The sequence below is a fragment of the Aulostomus chinensis genome, chromosome 10 (genome assembly GCF_037954235.1).
Source record: "Aulostomus chinensis isolate RoL2024-O1b breed Wild chromosome 10, RoL_Achi_v1.0, whole genome shotgun sequence".
NCBI lineage: Eukaryota > Metazoa > Chordata > Actinopteri > Syngnathiformes > Aulostomidae > Aulostomus > Aulostomus chinensis.
Genome location: NC_141329.1, coordinates 3,732,134 through 3,751,499, shown reverse-complemented (window position 1 = coordinate 3,751,499; position 19,366 = coordinate 3,732,134). Strand labels below are relative to the sequence as shown.

Below are 19,366 nucleotides of genomic sequence, written 5' to 3'. Positions count from 1 at the left end.
CAACAATTCTTACTCCACAAAAACATCACCAAAATTATACTGTGTGATTCTCTGGTGTCTCGAGGGAGATTACTATGTTACATCAGGAAGTGCCCTTCAAAGCTTCCACCATTCTAATTGTACGCTTTCAATCCAGACTTTGTTTTCTGCTTTTCAGAGCCAGTTTGAAAACCCCAGAGGTAGCTTGTCTCCGGGCTGAGCAGAATCAGAATTGCATTAACGCCCAAAGAGCATTTCATCAGAGCCAGCAGGGCCCCGTGGTCCAGGACACCTGTAATAGAGTTTCCTCTCACACAGACGCAAAACATTTTAACTCCTTTTGTATGGATGGTTTACATGCTCCTGTCTGCACAGAACTATGCTGCTGCAACTGATCAAATCAGGCCCAACAAATTGCATTTGTCAAGAGAAGGATCAACTGCTGGAATCTACAACAAACATATTAGCAGCCTGATCCACACAGAGTACGCTCAGCATCCTGGCAGTATTGGATTAACACAGTACCATCCAATCAGAGACAAGTGTGTGCAGAAATACAAATGGACTCCTTGCTGCTCTGCTCCTGAATTTGTGTGAAAAAAGGAATTTATTAGATTACTGTGAATGCAGTTTAAAAAACACAATAGGGTCTTCGCCTGAAGTACCTTCAGGCTCAGGCCCTAATTAACACTGCCTGCCAATCCCAACACAGAAGGACGCAGTAGGTTAAAATGTGTAGATAGAATGTATCTGTTCAACAACCACACCCTTGGATAACAGACAACTTCTGCAGCCTTGTTCTTAGAACAAATCAACACTTATATCCATTATCATCCCGAAGGAACACTTACATACTTGTCACAATGGAATACTTACTTTGAAAACTATCAGATTCTAACATTTGGTAATGAGAAAAGGAGATATTTTCCTCTTGTTTCTTGTTATTAAAATAAACAGAGACAGGGATGTCTGGGATGAACTGGTGTGTGAAACTCTAGGGAGAGAGACTGAGAGAGAATAGGAAAAAGACAACAGGCTAACAGTTGGACAGACAGACAGACAGACAGAAAGATGGACAGGAGCTTGGCATTAGGGAATATGACTCTGCCAGAGTGATCCATAAAGACTGCAGGATGTCAAAGGGCATCCTCTCTTTAATGACTCATCGTCACTCATTGGTGTCCAGGGTGGGATGGCCTGTGTGTGAGAGTGTGTGAGTGTGCATACATATATATGTGTGTGTGTGTCCCTAGGAGAGATAGTGCAGGATAAACGATCAGTTCTGCTATTCTAGGCCTCTTGGGAGAAAAAAGAAAGATCCCACTGTTGTTTTATCAGCGCCCTGGCCAAATACTGTCACCCACAATGTCAAGTCGTTCCTTCATCAACATATGAAGAAAAAAAAAAAGCGAAGGAAAAACACGGGTGAGAAGGTGAAAATGACATTCACAGGGTTATGAAATATGATTAATGTCATAAAGCTCATGGAATTCCTTCAGTTCGAGGAGACTATGTTTGACTTCTTGAGGCTGGGTAAACACAAGTGGACAGAACTTGTCAGGGCAGCTGTTCCCGTGGTAACATGGTAGGCAGCAGAGGCAGGGCCATAGGGGAGTGGCGGTTTTATCATCAACTGATTTTTTAAAAATATATTTTTTTATTTTTTTTTTATCACAACCAGTCATTACTTTTACTACAGCACAGCCTGAACTGACCACTAAAAGGGTGGCGCAGACTGCCAGCACCTTGTATATGGAATTCATAAAACAATGGCTCACGCTGAATTCCCCTGCTGCAGTCTCAATCAAGCCTTTACGGCAATGACTGTGTCTGTGTGCAGTTATGTGTGTGCACATGCAAGGGGCCATATTTTTAGTTGTGCAGCATCGGATGAATATCTCCATTACTTGGTGGCAGACAGCCTGTTTATCATCCACTCCACAACCAAGAACTGACCTTCAGCAGCATAACTACCTTTATTCTGCCATTCTTCTCCTCTCCCCACCCTTCTTCCCCACCTCTCCCTTTGCACCCTCTATCTTTCTCATCCCTCTGCTGCTCCATAATACTTTTTTTTTTGGTTTTTCCCTTCTGCAGCTTTTGTCATTGATCGCTGATGCGATTGGCTGCCTCCGTGCTCAGTAATGGCCTGCCCTGCTAACCAGCCGGCTGCTCCGCTCGGCCCCTCGTAGATTGAACTGTCAGATGGTAGCGATTAATGGCTGGGCAGAGACACACACCTGCAATGTCCCACCCCGTGCTGCTCAGCCAATGCTCTGTCCCGTCCCCTCACAGCCTGTACAGGTAAAATCTATGTAAATGGATCATGCCTGGATTTGGTGGAGGGGTGGGTAAATATTCAAACTTGTAGGTGTGTGTGTTTATGTGCATATAAACCTACTCATACACGTTTACTGCCCCTTGAGGTGTGCTTGCATTTTGACTGCAGTGGCTGATGGGAAGGGTCTAGTGAGAGGTGTGTTGAAGGGGCTAAAGGGAAAAACACTATAAAAAAGTCAGTCAGCACAAATAATGGTGAACATGGTGAATGTAAAATCACACCCATGGGAACTTCTGTAGAGTGTAGAGCTACGCCTGCAGCACCACTACTCACGATGACAATACTAACATCATGATGGTGTATTTACAGCTATTAGCATTCACACACGTGCTAAGTGAAATACAGAACACAGCTGAAGCTGACGGGAATGTCATTGACTTTGATCGAAGGAGAACTCTGACTGCTGCTCGGTGTTGAGCTGTAACGGTTCTGAGAATCCACAATACGAATGTAGCTTCATTCTTCCGTGTCACAAAAATTCTATAGTTTGCTCAAAGTACAGTTTACTGGTTACAAACTGTGGCAATGGAAGAAAGCCTGGTTGAAGGTTGACAGTCAGGGATTGATTGTTTAGCAGGTTGTTTAGGAATTAAATATATCTGGAAAGAAATTGTGCTCCATTACAAAGTTTCCCCTTTAAAACCAAAAATGAATACCAGCCTTTTATAAACAAGTACATCAAGTACAGATTTTTTTTTTTTTAAATGTTGCAGATGTCTGACTTTATGACTTACATTTTTACATGCTGAAGCTGGTTGCAGCAGATTTTTTTTTATATAAAAGAACGACAGAACGACGTTTGGTAAACTTCTGTTTACTGTACATGAGAAAAAGAAGCGACTTTTCATCTCCGAAAACAGAGACTGAAAACCGAGGTACGGAAATGTTGTTATTTGCTAACAGATTTTATGGCATTTTTATCCAGTAGCTGTTGACCTAAAATCTACGAACGTAAATCTCTACACAGAAAGACACAAGGAAGCACCAATTTCAGTCGGCATCAACCTCAGAAAACCAGGTCAGTATTTTCGGTTAACCTCTGCCGTGTAGACAAGTCCAGTCTTGTACTGGACCAGGACCCCCGATCACAGCATGGGGGGCTAAAACCCATGGGCCCTAATGTCTGCTACTGGTTTACTCACTGCATCTAAGCCATACCTTCACCCAGTCGCTCGTAACTGAAGTCTTTTTCTTTAACACCAGTAACACACAAGTGCACAAGTGAAGAACTCACAATAAAAACATGTCAGTTTCAAGTGAAATGACCCAAAACGTCTCCATTAATTAAATTCATGCACGCAGCTTGTTATCATTTTAGTCTGTGGTGCTGTGCTGACGCCCGCTGCTCTTCTTTATTACAATATTAGTTATGATTGCACCAATAATCCTTCACTTACTCTACTGTTCACACTTCACACAAGAGAATCACAAGGCCTAAAATGCTTACATATGTTATTTCCTAGAACAGAGATGAGTGGGGTGTTTGGTCTGGTCTCGCTCTGTCTGTCTGTTGAGCCGAGTGCTGTAGGCCCACGCGGCTGTCCCGTGTTGTACTTGGCTGGCCGTCTGCTAACTGTCAGCGCAGTATCTCCTTACACTGATGAATGTGAAGTTTCCAGACCTTTCCCAAAGCTTTCATTCCCTTGTTCCAACGCTTCATCCAGAGGAATGGTCGAGAAAACAAGGGCTCCTCCGCCTGCCCACTGGCCTCCCTCAAGGGGAGTGCCAACCCAGAGACGGACATGCAGACTAAATTTAAAATCTTGCTTCCAAAGAGGGAGAAAGGGAGATGGAGGGAGGGAGTGATGTAGATGTAGACAAAACAAAGTGGAGGAAAGATAAATGAGAAATACAAGAGATGTGGTGGGAGAATAAGAGAAACAAACTGAAAAGAAAAAAAGAGATAGAGCGGAGATGGAGGGAGCATAATCCTCTGAATGGTGAACATGTGAATATCAGGCCAGTAGGGGTTTGGCATGGTGTGTGAAACGGAGATAAAATCGATTAGCTTGTCCACTGACCCAGTGAGCAGCAGGGGCCCCCATTGCCTCACTCCTGCCACAGGCTTGACAGAGACATCCAGGCCCGAGGCCCCGCGGGGTCCCCTCTGGACACTGAGGTGAACAAAGTGGTGCCCTCCTGTCAAACTAAAGCCCTCAAGCACCAGCAAAACAACAAACCATGCTGCAATGCTTCACCGCTCTCTGATTCCACAGGAGACAGGAAAGATGTAGTGAGTGCTACTGAGAGAGGACACAACTTACTTAAGGGAAAATCTCATCTATCGGTGATGAATTTCAGCCAGATGTTGAGGGAAAACAAAAGCTACTTTCATATTTTCATTTGGATTCCAGTACAATTTCTCATACAAACTAAACTGGACTGTTGTTTAAAAAATAGGTCAAAATAATGGCGTACTGCAGTTTTGTACAGTGTAGAGATATTAAAATAGCAATGTTGTTTGTGTATTTACAAAGGCTTAACAAAAGGAATCCAAGTTGGATTTCTCACTCAAACTAACAGCTATCTCAGTATCCCTTCTCTATTCATTTATTAAGAGACAGAGTTGGCATTTTTCTCTCAACCAAACAAAATCATTATCTTTTTTTTTTGTTTTTTGTTAACGTGGCAGCATTAATTTCCCATCAACACAGTACTGGCTATTTCTCAGACAGCTTTGAAAGCTGGGGCCGGACAAGCTTCCACCTGTTGACAGGCCCTGAAACCTCTCGCTATCGTTTTATCGCCTTGTTTTCCTCATGATTTCCTCCGTCAGATCACTGGGTGAGGAGCACCTCTTTGATTTCTAGCTCATTGTAGTGTGTCTGACCCTGCAGGTCACAGAGTGGAAAGAAGTGGATGTCTCACCACTAAGCTCCTCTCCGTGTTAGAAAAATATTTCTATGGTACTTTTAGGATGCTAACACTAATCAAAACAGGACATCCTGAGGAGGGCCGCGCTCTCTCTTCCCTGGCCCCGCTTGCCAGACGCTTTATGTTTTTGTGTTTGTGGAGGAGTGACAATCCCAGGAAGCTGTGAGAAGGGTTCATCAAAGCTCCGAGCGGGGGGCCCGGGCTGCAGGATCGCTGGAATGCAGTGTGGAAAGGAATCTCTACTGTCCTATTGTTCCCTTGTTTCCTCGGTCTCATCACACGCCGGCACGTCCAGTTCACTTACAGGTAAGCAGCGCTAATCAGCCCTGCATTCCTTTCCACAACCGCATTCTTTCCTCTGCGTCGAGCCGGACTGAGTAACAACACACGAGCACACGCAGAAGGTGCATGGCTTGAGCATACACACACACACAAGCACGGAGGGGAAGTCATCAAGACAGACCTCGGAGGACAGGGACTAGGTGTTTCCTTTTCTCAGACAAGGGATCGGAAGTGGAACTGTGAGGTGAACATTGTTGATGCATGCCTCACTGGAGCTGGAAAGATGCTCTATCTCCCCAAGAAGGAGAACTTAGAGGTGCCTGATGATGTCACAACTCATCCACAGCAAAATTAGGAAGTGAGGATCAACGTAATTTTTTCACAATAGTTTTATCCTTATCAAGGACCCATAAAGTTATGGATTTTCCTGACTTTGCCTCCTCACGCCTCCATCAGTGTGTCAGCTCTTCTACGCCAAGACAGCCGCTATCAGATCCCATCAGGTGAATGTGGTGCAGCACAAACTTCATCAGGAAGGCCTCGGCTTTGATCACATCTCCTCCCCTCATCTCTCCCGTCCTGCGGGGGGTGAGAGGTCACCGCTTAATGAGCTTTGGGGTGGAGAACGGGTTTGTTGTGGCGGAGATGAAAGGTGCACAGGAATCACACACACAAGCACACAAACACATAAACGTACACACCGGACTGATCTGCCCCGTGCTGTCCTCTCTTTTTAGCTACACATGGGCATGACTTGATGCCCCGTTCTGCCCTTGTTAATCAGACATGAATATCCTCCTCCCACACCCCCCCACCCCCCATTCTCTCATTCACTCACTCCTTCTATCCCTGAGGCTGGGGGGGGGTCTACCCAGGGAGATCCCCGAGCAGTCCTGGAACACGCTGTTATCACCAAGTTCACAAAGCAATTGTTGGATAATTCCTGTTTATACCTTTGTGCTCCCTGTGTAGTGTGTGAGGGGAAGAAGGACCATTTTCTCTGTCAACGATCCGTGACAGTGATTAAAATACAAGGCGATGTCCACTAGCAAACACTACCCACGCAAGATAACAACTCAACAGTCACTTATTGCATATATATGGAGTTAATGTGTGTCAGAAAAGAGACCGAAAAAAAGAAAAACATACAAGAAAAAAGGCTGTTTTTAGAAGAAAAAGCATCCCACCGCAGCCTGAGAGCTGTTAGCAAGCCGTCCAGCAAATATGGAACGACATTATGCCGACGTGAAGTCCCTTCAAGCCTCTTGCTTAGCTTTACTCCCCATAAAAGCACTAAACAATGTAATAAAGTGACTTGTGGTATAGTTAGTTGATGTGAGACACGAGGCCAGACTGTTCCTACCACCTGCTCCAGGTAATTGATTCCAGTATAAAATGATTGAGTTTCTTAATTAGCTAACAGACATATTTCTTTTATTATTTTTTTTTCCCCCCCCAAGTACGCCAAGGAGCGCTAAGTTCCCTCCGCCTCCTTAATAGAACGGGCAAACCGCACCATCAGCAATCTGTTGACATTATAACTCCTTCGACATCATAATGACACACAAATCAGTTTGATGTCTGGGTGAACTTTTCAAATCAGCAAAATGCCATTTATCTCAGAGCCAATCTGAGATGAGAAAATGGCGGCATGTCAAACACTTGAGACGTGCACTGTTTACTCTGCAGAGAGCCTTTGTTTTGCGCAGATGCATTAAAACACTGGCCGAATACACACACACACTCACACACACACACACACACACACACACACACACACACACACAGAAGCACAATACGCTTAGCTTGGGACTGTTCTGTTGATAATGACCTCAGCCTTGGCACCGTACTGGGCAAGACCAGACTGCCGACAGACTGGAGGCTTTTGTGTGGACTCCCTATCTCTAACTCCATGACCTTTAGGAGGGAGAAGAAAGCAGAAATGCTGGTTTTTTTATTTAGAAGGGGTAAGGCTCGCTCATTGTTCTGTGCTGGTACGGTTTCCCAGTGGTAAACACACAGCGGTTCCCAGGCTTGACATGTTGCTGCACACTCCCCACCCACCCTCCCTCCATCCCTCGGTGTTCCCACACTAGCCTACATGTCTGGGTTATTGCGCCAAACTAACCCCCCACCCCCAAACAACGCACACACCACCATCAACATACAAACACAAATGCTGTGTCCACAAGCTCAACATACAATAACAGAATTATGAGCTTTCACTTTTTCGACTGCCACCAGAGCAGCGTTCAGGAATAAATGCTTGTCTCCGCACTGTTCTGCACTCACGTATCTGATGGACGGAGGAGAGTAGACGGGCAGCGAAGCCCCTGGGACAGGGCCTGAGAGGGGACTCATGACAGGGCCTGGAAGCTCCCTAGTTGCTTGGGACCGAGGCCATCCTTCAAGCGGGTGACAACAGTGCATAAACAAACCACTAACCTCATCAGCTCTCTGTTTACAGCCCTGAGACAAAGTCCTGGACGACTCATTAACATCAGAGACCTTCTAAAAGAGCCATTTTCAGAGGAAGGAGGGAGGGATGGAGGTGGGGTGGCGGGGGGGGGGGGGGGACTCTAGTCGTAAGCAAAGAGGAAAGTGGACGACATGTCAGACAGATGGGGGCGTTGATAGATGAGTGGGCCTAGGTCATATAGTCAATCTGACCCCCCCCCCAACACACACTGCCGAGCACTGTGTGTGTGTGTGTGTCGCGCGCGCGTGTGTGTGTGTGTGTGTGTGTGTGTGTGTGTGTGTGTGTGTGTGTGTGTGTGTGTGTGTGTAGGGTTGACACCTGGACTGACAAGCATTCAGCAGCTTTCCTGTTACAGGGACTGTAAGCAATAATGCCTCACTGCACATTGGTGAGTTTCACCGTTTGTGGTCCGATCGCTGACAAAACCGTTTATTTACACCTATTTACACAACGTTGTCCCTCCGAGGGGGCGGAGCTCTGTTTGATGGTCATTTCACACAAAAGCAAACAAATGTACAGACATACATTGAATGTTGTCTTAAAATGAAAACTTCTAGGCTCTCTTTTCCAGTATCAATCTTTTAGGAATGTTTGTGCACTGTTTTCTTTTTCCTGATGCATTCAAAACATGTTTGGCCATTTATTGTTTCAAACTGACCTCTGCCCCGGTGATTCTTGACCCGGGCCATTTCTGGAGGAGATACGGGACAATTGCGCACAGAGCTTTTGGCACCAAGCGGAGCGCAGGCAAAGAGCGCCGCTTCGGGACAACAAGAGCTGTTTAATGGGGTTTCTATTTCACTTTCCTCGCGCGGGCCCGCTCCCTCTCACCTCTCAAATGGGCCGATCTATTAACCATTTTAATGAGCTCCGCCAGACGAACGCGAGATGCACGGCCTGGTGCACAATGCGGGGAGGAGGAGGACGCGCTCCTCAGCTGCGGAGAGGAAAGGAAAGGACCGGAGTAGAGTGGAGGAGAGGAGGAGAGGTCTCACCTTCTATTCCTCGCGCGCGCGCACGCACACACACACACACACACACACTCACACACACACACACACACACACTCACATACACACACTCACACACAAAGCTTTACGCAAGACTTCCAACAGCAACGACAGACAATATTTGATAAAAAAAAAGAAAAGAAAACGTGCGAGGTAACGATGATCACGCACACGTGGGAGCCTCGGGGCACAAACTGCGTGCCACTTGTGAAGCTCCCATCTTTGTCAAGGATCTTATCACGTCATCACTTCCGCCTGCGTTGTTCCTCGCAGCGATAATCCTCCTCGTTTCTGATTGTTTCCAACAAGCGAGGAAATGCAACGTTAAAATGAAGAGGGGTTTTTATTAGTATGTGAGGCTTTAACTATTAAGAAGCCTGGGTTCGGATCACCCCCCCCCCCCCCCCCCCCATCTATCCACCATTCACCGCGGGGTGCGGCCTCCAGATCTTGGCTAAACTTAATTGGGAAGCAAAAGCAAGTTTTTGTGGCGCACCGCATTGCATCTGGACGTGCGGACTAATCAGTCAGTCTCCATCCATCAGTCTCACCGCCTCTCCATCACCTCCTCTGTTTAAGACACCCCCCCCCCACACACACACACACACACACAACTTTTTTTTTTTTTTAATTACACGACTGTTCTGTCAGGAGGCCCCGTACGTGCCCATTTTAACACGACTTCTCTAGGCAGGCGGGAGACGCGCGCACTCACACACCCACCCACACACACACACACACACACACACACACACACACACACACACACACACACACGAACGCATTTACCAGCACGGCCCTTATGAGGGGTCTGGGAATTTAAATATTCACAGTGTTGACTCTTTGCAGACCCTGGCTAGAGGCCAGAGCAGAGCCGCTCCTCTGAGGACGCACGACGTCAAGGACTGCAGAGAATGCAAATCTCCATAATAATAATAATAATAATAATAATAATAATAATAATAATCATAATAATAATCATAATAAAATCTATAAACTTTCTCTACAATATTGTCAGAGAAGATATGTTTGCAAAAAAATAAAAAGTACAAGATCAATTGTTGCTTCTGGTTCCCTTTTGTGTAATAAAGAAAAATATTCAATAAAATGTTTAGGGTTTCGCAACTCACGACCTGGAGGAACGCAGCAAAGAAAACAAGGTTTCTCTCTTGATAATGATGGTGTGTGTGTGTGTGTGTGTGTGTGTGTGTGTGTGTGTGTGTGTGTGTGTGTGTTGCACTGCATAGTTTCGAAACATTTATTGACTCAAAATTAAAGACACTTGATTTGTGTTTCTGTTTGGCTGCTTTTAACTGACCACATGTAATGACTTCACACCCTGCTGCTTTTTGGCGTTAACTGTCCAGATGTTGTTGGAGTGTACACCGCGTTATTTGGTCAAACATTTTATTAAGTTAAAAAAAAAAATCAAGCCGTTTATAAATCAAGATGCAAACGTTGGTCACAGAACAGAACTGTCTGACAGCCAAGAGCACAGAAAAAACACAAAAACAAAGAAATAAACCCTCAGTCCCCCGCCCCCATTTAAAACGAAAAACAGCAATAATATAAACTTAACAATTCCTCAAAAACCTCATGCAACTGAGTCAAAACAACGAAAACACCGACAAATGTAGCATTAACACGTCGACTGGAGAGTGTATTGAATGGCTTTAAAAGAAAGAAAGAAAGAAAGAAAGAAAGAAAGAAAGAAAGAAAGAAAGAAAGAAAGAAAGATATAATCCATGGTAATTTATTGGAGCGAATCAATGCATGAATAACTCTATCAATCATCTCCTTGCATAAATTCTTATCGCTGATTGCGTCCGAGTAATTAAATCGATTTAATGACAGGAGCGTTTCAACAACATACAGGCCCGGTCAATTTAATCAAAGCTAATATTCGGAGTAGCCGAAAAACATTTGATTCTAAATTCATTTTCCTACTAGAATTAAAAAAAACAAAAAACAGGTCGCGTCCCGCAATGAATTACATTTCCCGCAAACTGCAACGTCCAAGACGATTTTAAAAAGTTGCTTTTTTTTCTTCTTCGACGAGATCATTAAACAACCAAGCCACGCTGAGAAGGAGGAGAAGGAGCAGCGCGCCTCACGGTGACAAACACCCCGCTCCAACAAGCCTGTCCGGGACTAAATCTCCTCTTTCCATCAACCTGCCTTTTCCAAGTTGCTCCTGGAAAATTGAAGAAGTGACCTGCAGCAGCAGCAGCAGCAGCGACTGCAACAGAGCTGCGGACGCACAGAGCATGAACGTCTCCCTGCAGCCCCCCAGGTTACACGCGAGCGCCCACTACATGCAAACCAGCGAGTCCAGTGCTGGGGAGGGCACCCGCCGCCCGCCCGCGCCGCGAGAAAGTTCCTCCATCGCTCCCTCAACTTTTCACTTTACACTTTTCCTATGACAGCGTTGATTTTTTTTTTTTTGCCGTAACAGTTGAGCGCTGTTGTCACTCGTGAGTTGAGGATTATATGATTTGCAGATGGAAATGAAATCTTAACCGAAACTCTTGATAGGCGAAGTGATAACAGCGACATTCTAATATGTTTTAAAAAGATATAACCCCCCCAAAAAAAGAAAAGAAAAAAAAGAAAGGGATGTTGCACCTACTCGTGGCCAGTTTCCGTGCCCTGCCTTTGGACCTCATGGTGCCAGTCTCTCGGCGTGGGTTTGTTTGGATTTTTTCTTGGATCCCTTTTCCTCCTTTTTGTTTTTTCTCTGTCCTTTTTCTCTGGGTTTCTCAATCCAAACGCGCTATCTCTCCAGCATTGTCAGTCTGGACACCTTCGCACATGCGCACAGCCCCCCCCCCCCCCCCCCAGCTAAAAAAAAAAAAAAAAAAAAAAAATCTGCCGGCAGCAAGTGCCAGGAAAAAAGTTTTTTGGACGATTTTATCACGTCGATATGAACGCGGTCCGGTCAGGAGGGAGCATCGGCGCGGATCTTCAGCTCCTGTCAGATTTTACAAACGATAAGTGAGTGCGAGCGCGCGGGCGGCACACTGCAAAAAGTGTCCAGCGGTCGGTTTGTGACTCAGTGGTGGTTTGTGGTTCCGATACCTGGATGCTCCCGGGTTCGGTACGGCTCTTTTCCTGAGAGAGTGCGAGGGAGAGAGAGAGAGAGGGAGAGAGAGAGAGAGAGAAAGGAAAAAAAAACTAATAAGACAGAAGAGAGCGACTCAGAGGAGACACTCACATGAAAGAAAACTCCTCTAACTCGTTAAATGAAGGTGATTTATAACATGTTACAACATGTCATGCTTCTTTTTTTTTTGCCTGGGCACCAAATCACTTTGTTTAGTTTTTTTTTTTTTTTTTTTTTTGCAGTGCAGCGATCACTCGGAGTGATGAGGACCATCAAATATCAAGATTCTTCCACATCAATGTGCGGGGGGACGTTTTCCTCTTAAAACGAAGTCACGTGAATCAATTTGTACTCACATTATGATTGATTGGTGCTGACAAGTAAGATTTTATACATTTTAACCATCTTTTTTAAGCATTATGCATAGCATAACAGGAGTGTGCAGGCTCTCTCTCTCTCTCTCTCTCTCTCTCTCTCTCTCTCTCTCTCTCTCTCTCTCTCTCTCTCGGCTGACAATTATTAATATGTTAAGTGCTTAGAATTCATTCCCGTTTGAGACCTGCGCGCTGTTACGGTGCGTATTTCATCACTTGGTAATTACTGAGGGCTCGAAAATGATGTTTTCACTTGATTTCACACGGGCAGCTCCATCAAGAGGAGAGGAAAAGAGAGAAAAAACAAACCCTTCATCTCTGCGGGTGGAAACCTGTTTGAGTCAACTCGTCTGGATTTAGAAACAAAGGCCAAAGTCGCATGTCACCCGTAACAACCGCTGCGTGTCTGCTGGGATTCACGTAAATACACGCCACAGTGCACATGTGCTCCACGTATCAAGACGATGCTAAAAAACAGTATTCTAATGGGGAATAATCATAATAATAATAATAATAATAATAATAATAATAATAATAATAATAATCCAGGCATCATAGATCATGAAGGTGATTCATATTTGCCTCCAAAAACGTAATTAAGGTAATTGGCCATTAATTAGATCTGCATGAGATCATACTGACCTTGCAAATGAACTCTTAATTGGGTTGTGAACTCGAGCTATCGATTCCATAGAGTGTTGAAGCCGATTGAGGTGGCGGGGGAAACGTCACAGGGAGGGCAGGAGCGCGCGGGCCCGTGCGAGGGGGCAACTAAAAGCGCATCCGAAGGTGCGACAGCCTTCCCTCTCTGCGCTGCGAGTCCTCACCCACGCTGGTGTCTTAGTGAAAGAGAGGAGGAGGAAAGAAGACAAAGTAAGAAAGTGAAGAAGGCAAGCAGATGGCGAGCCCCTAAAGTCCCGCGCAGTTCATCCACAGTGTGTTTGGGTCAACTGTAAACTTGTGAAGGTGCGCACAGAGTGAACGTGAGTGGGGATCCTGAAATATTCCTCTTTCAAACCGCCGACTTCAGGGGCTGATAGGCGACTTTATTGTGGTTGTACCTCACTACCTCCACCGTAATGACATAAATGGTGCTATTAAGCACCGCCGTGTCTGAGAGGGCGGCGCGCCGCGCGTCAGCACACGCGCTTTGGTGCGCACACGCACCCACACACCCACACACCCACCCACACACACACACACACCCACACACACACACACACACACCGAGGGTTTTCTGGCGGAGGCGCGCTCAATTAGCCTAAATGGAAACAGTTTTCATTCACCGCAATAACTCACTCTCCTCTCCCTCTTTCCTCCCTCGTCTCCCCCGAAGCTCCTTCTTCTCTCTTCATATTTTACCGTTGATACGCTGAAGCCGGTGGCGGGGGCGGAGCGGCGCGGGGATCCCTACTGCCCCGTGGGGGGAGTCATTATTAGAAATTAATTGGGTTCGAGACCCCCATGTTTGCAGGTTTCAACGAAAAGGTTGCCTTATCTCTGCTCTTTGCCTTAAATTCAAACATCAGGTAACAAACGAGTCGATTTCAGCTCTGCATCAACGATAAAAAAGCTTCATGGAAATGGAAGAAAATGATGTTAGTTTTTTTGTCTTTTTTCTTTTGGTTCTGCATTCGCTTTCTGACAGTATGAAAGCGCGTTCACTCACCGGGATAAAATAATAATAATAATAATAATAATAATAATAATAATAATAATAATAATAATAATAATAATACGTTCCTCAGTCGCAAGCAGATCTGCCTGCATGAACTTTGAGGAATTACGGTAATCAGTGATCAACAGGCACGTTTAGGCCTCGTCGAACCAAAGGTGATGAAGAAACACGGACGCAGAACGAGGATGGCGTCGCTGGTCGCCAACGCGGAGCGTAATGTAGTCATTTAAGGATGATGAATTTAGTAGGATTTGGTTTGATCTGTCATTTACTCATCCACTGAGAGCACGGGGCACAATTCTACTACTGCAAATGAGAATAACACGAATCCATATCCCCCCCCCCCCCCCCGTTTTTTGTTGTGATTTTTGCAACAATAAAAAAGAAAGAAAAAAGAAAGGAGAAAGGCCCGTCCTCCTTTATAGGTCCATATTTTTCCATGTGGATTTTGGGTTGCTGTTTAACCTCCCCGGAGTTTTAGGCATATTTCAGGGGAACCAGTGGTTAACCATGGTTTTATCTCGACAAAGTGTTTAATCGGTTCATCAAACCCATCTGGAGAATATGGTGATAGAAGGATTTGCTGATCCTTCTCAAGAAGTGTACACAACTTAAAAAGCCTGGAGGGGTTCGCAGTGCGTGCTGCCCCTGTGTGGAGACTTATGGGCCCCTTCGTCATGGGTTTGGATGAAATAAAATGAGGCTCTTAAATAACAGACAACAGACCAAAATACCATGAGGCTTAAAAAAAAAGTCAACCAAACAGAAATTTAAAAGACGATTAATAAAAATAAAATATTTGTCATCACTGACGAAGAATGCATCTCCAGTTTAAAAACAAGACAACAACTGGGGGTTATATTTTAATGATTTAAAAAAAAAAAGTCAAAATACAGAGGATTTTTGTGTCTTTGAGATTTCAAGATTTTTCCAATCGAAAGGAGTGAAAAGGTTTAAACAAAATAAACGAAGCATAGACCTGATATCAGAGCTGCGACAACTAATCAGTTAATCAATCAAAGAGTATTAATCACCAGCTGGTTTGATAATTGTTTCAGACGTTTTTTTAACCCATGAAAGCAAATCAAATATTGAGGACGATTGAATGAAAGGATGAGAGATTCTTTCCTGTCATTTCTGAGTGACATTGAAGAGTTGGGGGAGTTTTGCACGGACAAAGGCAACAACGTCATCATGGTGCTGATTATTTACGGACTGAACTGTGAAACTAATCCGTCGACTAATACTTTATTTTCTAGATTAAAAATATCAAGATGTTACACGTTTGTCTATTGTTTTATAATAAGTCTGTTCAATTTTTTTCCTTTGAGGGAGTGTTTGGCATTTCATTGAGTAAATATGATATCAAGAGTCATAATGAAGAACAATGTAATTTTGTGAAGCAGCTTAATATTCAGTCCATGTGATGATGCAAATCCTGATAAAACCTTTTTTTTTTCTTTTTTTTTCCAAAATGCAGTTGTATTGATAATGTCCCCTTTAGGGTGAATCCATGAAGCCACCAAACCAATTATCCTAAAATGAATGAATACATTTTTATTCTGTGTCTCGTCTTACAACCCGTCCCTTATGGAATTATAAGACAGCACAGGAAATCATTAAAACAACAACAACAACATTTATTTCCAGGAACGGTAAACACGTTTGAAGACAAATGTCTTAATGGTCCTTTAAGTGATGCCACAACCAAAAAGTCTTTTGATCTTTTCAAATACACAAAAATAGAAGTTGTTTTTTTTCCTCCCTCTGCAGGAAGAGCCAGCCACGTGTCTTAAGATTGAAGCTAACGGGGCCTAGCAGCAGCAAAACTCTCCAAAAGGGTTTGTTAACAAACTCTCCAGTAGTGTCTACCAGTCTAATTCTCAGTAATACACACACACACACACACACACACACACACACACACACACACACACACACACACATCTAAAACACAAACAACTATAACTGAATCAAGAGAAGGTGGTGGTGGGTCACCTTCACTCCCCGCAGAGCCGGACCAGAAGGTTTGCAGTGAGATTTTATTGCAGCTGGAGGTTTTGTCACCTGATAATTTCGGACAGTTTTGTTATTATTGGTGGTGATTAGCCTGAAGCTAGCACTACGTGGCTGGCTCTTTCTGCATTCTGGAGTCACAGAGAAGTAATACAGGAGAGAGAGGAGAGAGAGAGAGAGAGAAAGCTGAGCTCAAGACGCCCATTTGTGAGTGGATGAAAGGAAAAGTAGAGCAGCACACGAGTGTAACCTCAGCATCGCGCTGATGCTGCACTGAATCGTGACGTGAATGGCGGCTGTTTCACTCTCACGCCATCTCAAAAACTTTCATCAACTATGACCACCCATTTTTGTAACCAATTGAGCTGATAGATCTGTTGGAAAATTTAAAAAAAACAAGTTTAAATGATTTTTTTTAAAAATTTTGTGCCTATTGAAAAGAAAATAAACATGTGGACATTGTGATTTTCCAGATTTACCACACACAGTATTTCCTGTCTTGTTTTCTCATCATAAATGACCAAATTGAAGTCAGAGGAAGCGAGTTGGACAAAATTAGACAATTATAAATACCAGCTACCAATTTACCAAATATGTCAAAAAGAAAAAAAAAACCCAGAGCGGACCGATATGAAGGTGTGGAAACTGTGAAAACTCCTTTTATTTTATGTATGTTCAAAAAAATGGTCCATATGCCTGCTGCAGGATCATGGAGCTCATGTTCCTTGTTGCTCACCCTCTTTCATATTCTTTACACGATACCGCCCTCTAGCGGATCACTGCAGTCTTGGCGCTAAATTGTTGCAATTATGAATGACAGACTCTTTTGAGTAGTAATGCAGTTATTAAACCTCAGTGTAGCAGTCACATGAATAAATAGAGATGAAAACCTTTCTTTATTAACCCCACTGGCACCACGCAAACTCCCATGTCATTAGACGCAGACCAACCTGATTTGCTGGTGGTTTAAGGAGTTGGATCAATTGAAGGTATCATGTGACTGATTAATGCCCCGACCAGCCTTGTACTGAAGTAAACTGCACTTTAACAAGCACTTGTGGACCCAGTATCCAGCATGGAGACAGATTATGATGCGTTCCTGAGACAATTTGTGGAAGTAGTATTGATAGGGTTGGTGTTGGCCGAGGACGTATTTATCTCAGAGGAATGCTTGATGAGAGGGTCTCACCCACACGGAGACACGCACTCGGCTCCAGATACAAACTCATCCCCATCAATTCAGCTGATGCTCTTGTTGCATCCGTCCCGACATGTGACAAGTAATCAATGGGACATTCGATCAGGTTTATTTATCTCCTTTTCCCGTAACAGCACACAGCAAGATCCTTGTCAAGTTCCCGGTTGTAGGGCAATTAAGGTAACATACAGATAGATGAGATGCTTGGAACACGGAGATAAAACAGGCAACAAACCAACATGGCTGCTGCAGCTGAACGCTCCTCCCCAGACAGATAGATGCGTCATGTTTCGGGTCCTGGCATCGAGAATCCTGCTGGACTGTCACATTGTTGTTGTGTATCATGTACACGGGCGCCTCAGTACAACGGAGCCTTCATCAGACTTTGGAGTAAAACCTTCCTAAAAGCTGGTGACCCTTGAGCTGCTGTTCACCGCCACGACTGGTCGGTGCCTCTGACCTCTGACCTCTGCGGGACTCCTTTAGACCTGACTTTTTATAAACCAACACAAACCAACATAGCATGTGTGAATGTTGGCTTACGACAAACAATAAAAAATGTTTTCCTGGCTGTGTGTGGTGATGATTCCAGTGACGATGCTGAGGCAAGTCAGGTGACTCTTTAAAAGGTAGGAAGTGTTGACTGCAGCACTGAAGGTACTGCGTGTATGTGTAGCTCCATAAGACGGAGGGAGAAAATAACAAGCAGCATATTTTGAGGTGTTGTTTAGGGTTTAATCTGAAACGGTGATGCACAGCTAACAATAGTTGCTGTGTTCCCGCGGATCGCTAATGGCTCTGTATTCCTCAGTTGATGGCCAAGATTCCATGAGGCAGATTTCATTGTAACTCCAAATTTCCAGCAGCAAAGATCTGTGGCTGTGGCTCTTTATGCTGACAGACTACATGTTAGCCAATTTTATTAGAATGGGGGATTCCTCCTCTAACTGAGCTCGGATATGCAGTGGTGTGGAAACAAGCGCTACCTGACTGTACAGATCTGAAGGAGATCCTTCGTCCAAATTCTCACAGCCAGAAATGTTCTATGTCCATCTGATTATCTGTGTTATGACCAGCTGCTGCTGCTTGTGATGGGGACACGTTCCACCTTTGCTGGGAACATACTAACCTTTTCAGGACCTCAGCTTGTCCTCATGGTCCTACCTAAGGTGAGCAACTGCTCCTCACCCCTCTGGGACAAAATCCTCAACATCAGCCGCAGAGATCTGCACCCTCTAGGTTTGACAGATCATCTTTGGTGAGCTCTTCCCTGCCTAACTCACTTTTCCCGTCTGTCTCCTTCATTTGTAAAATAAAATAAAATTAAAAAAAAAAACCCACAACCTGTCTTAGGCTGCCGATGTGCATGTTACTGCTTCTTGCAGCCCATCAGCTGCTCAGGGAGAGCTGTAGTCTTCATGCTGACTATGAAAGTCACATACTGTCTTCCCTTCTTTGGAATTTTATGGTTGAAAATAAAATGAAATTTTTCTCAAAGCTGGGAGTGACATATACTGGATGGCAAATAGAAAATTTGCTTAGCAGTTGTAGATGGCGCCCTCTGGAGTTTGAGGTACTGAATAACCAGAGTGTGATGAGTCCCACTAGTACACGCAGTTGTAGGGGAGAGCGATCGCCAGCGACAGCCACCAAGACCGATAGGATCACGTTCTTCTGATTTCATCACATAGATCACCATTTTGTGCTTGATTCCGATCAACGTTCTGCAACACCTTTAAAGAGAGTTTTAGCTGACATCATCGCCGCGGTGTTCATGGGTACTGTAGTATTTACAGACTGATTTGACACGCCAGACCTGATCTGGTACCTTATGAAAAGCTTAAAAAAAAAGACATAATTCTTCTTGAGGTTCAGTAAGACCACAATAGGATAAATGTATATAAAGTACACAATTAAAATAATAAAAAAAACAAGGATAAAAACATAATAGGGTCTTCTGGCTCAGGCCCTAATAACTGGTTAGATACTGATAATTCTGTGTTTCTTTGAAAGATGTGCTGAGTGACCAGAA

General features: G+C 44.3%; 1 protein-coding gene across 4 annotated transcripts in view; it reads right to left on the bottom strand.

Moving 5' to 3' along the window:
- mecom (MDS1 and EVI1 complex locus) overlaps positions 1 to 11,723 on the bottom strand; it is a 133,701-nt gene extending 121,978 nt beyond the window's left edge. For all 4 annotated transcript variants that reach the window (XM_086215616.1, XM_086215617.1, XM_086215618.1 and 1 more), the window contains exon 1: positions 11,595 to 11,723. In XM_086215616.1, the coding sequence (XP_086071742.1) occupies positions 11,595 to 11,631 (37 nt within the window). In that variant the 5' untranslated portion in view covers positions 11,632 to 11,723. The remainder of the gene's footprint in view (positions 1 to 11,594) is intronic.
- Between the last annotated feature and the right edge of the window lie 7,643 nt (positions 11,724 to 19,366).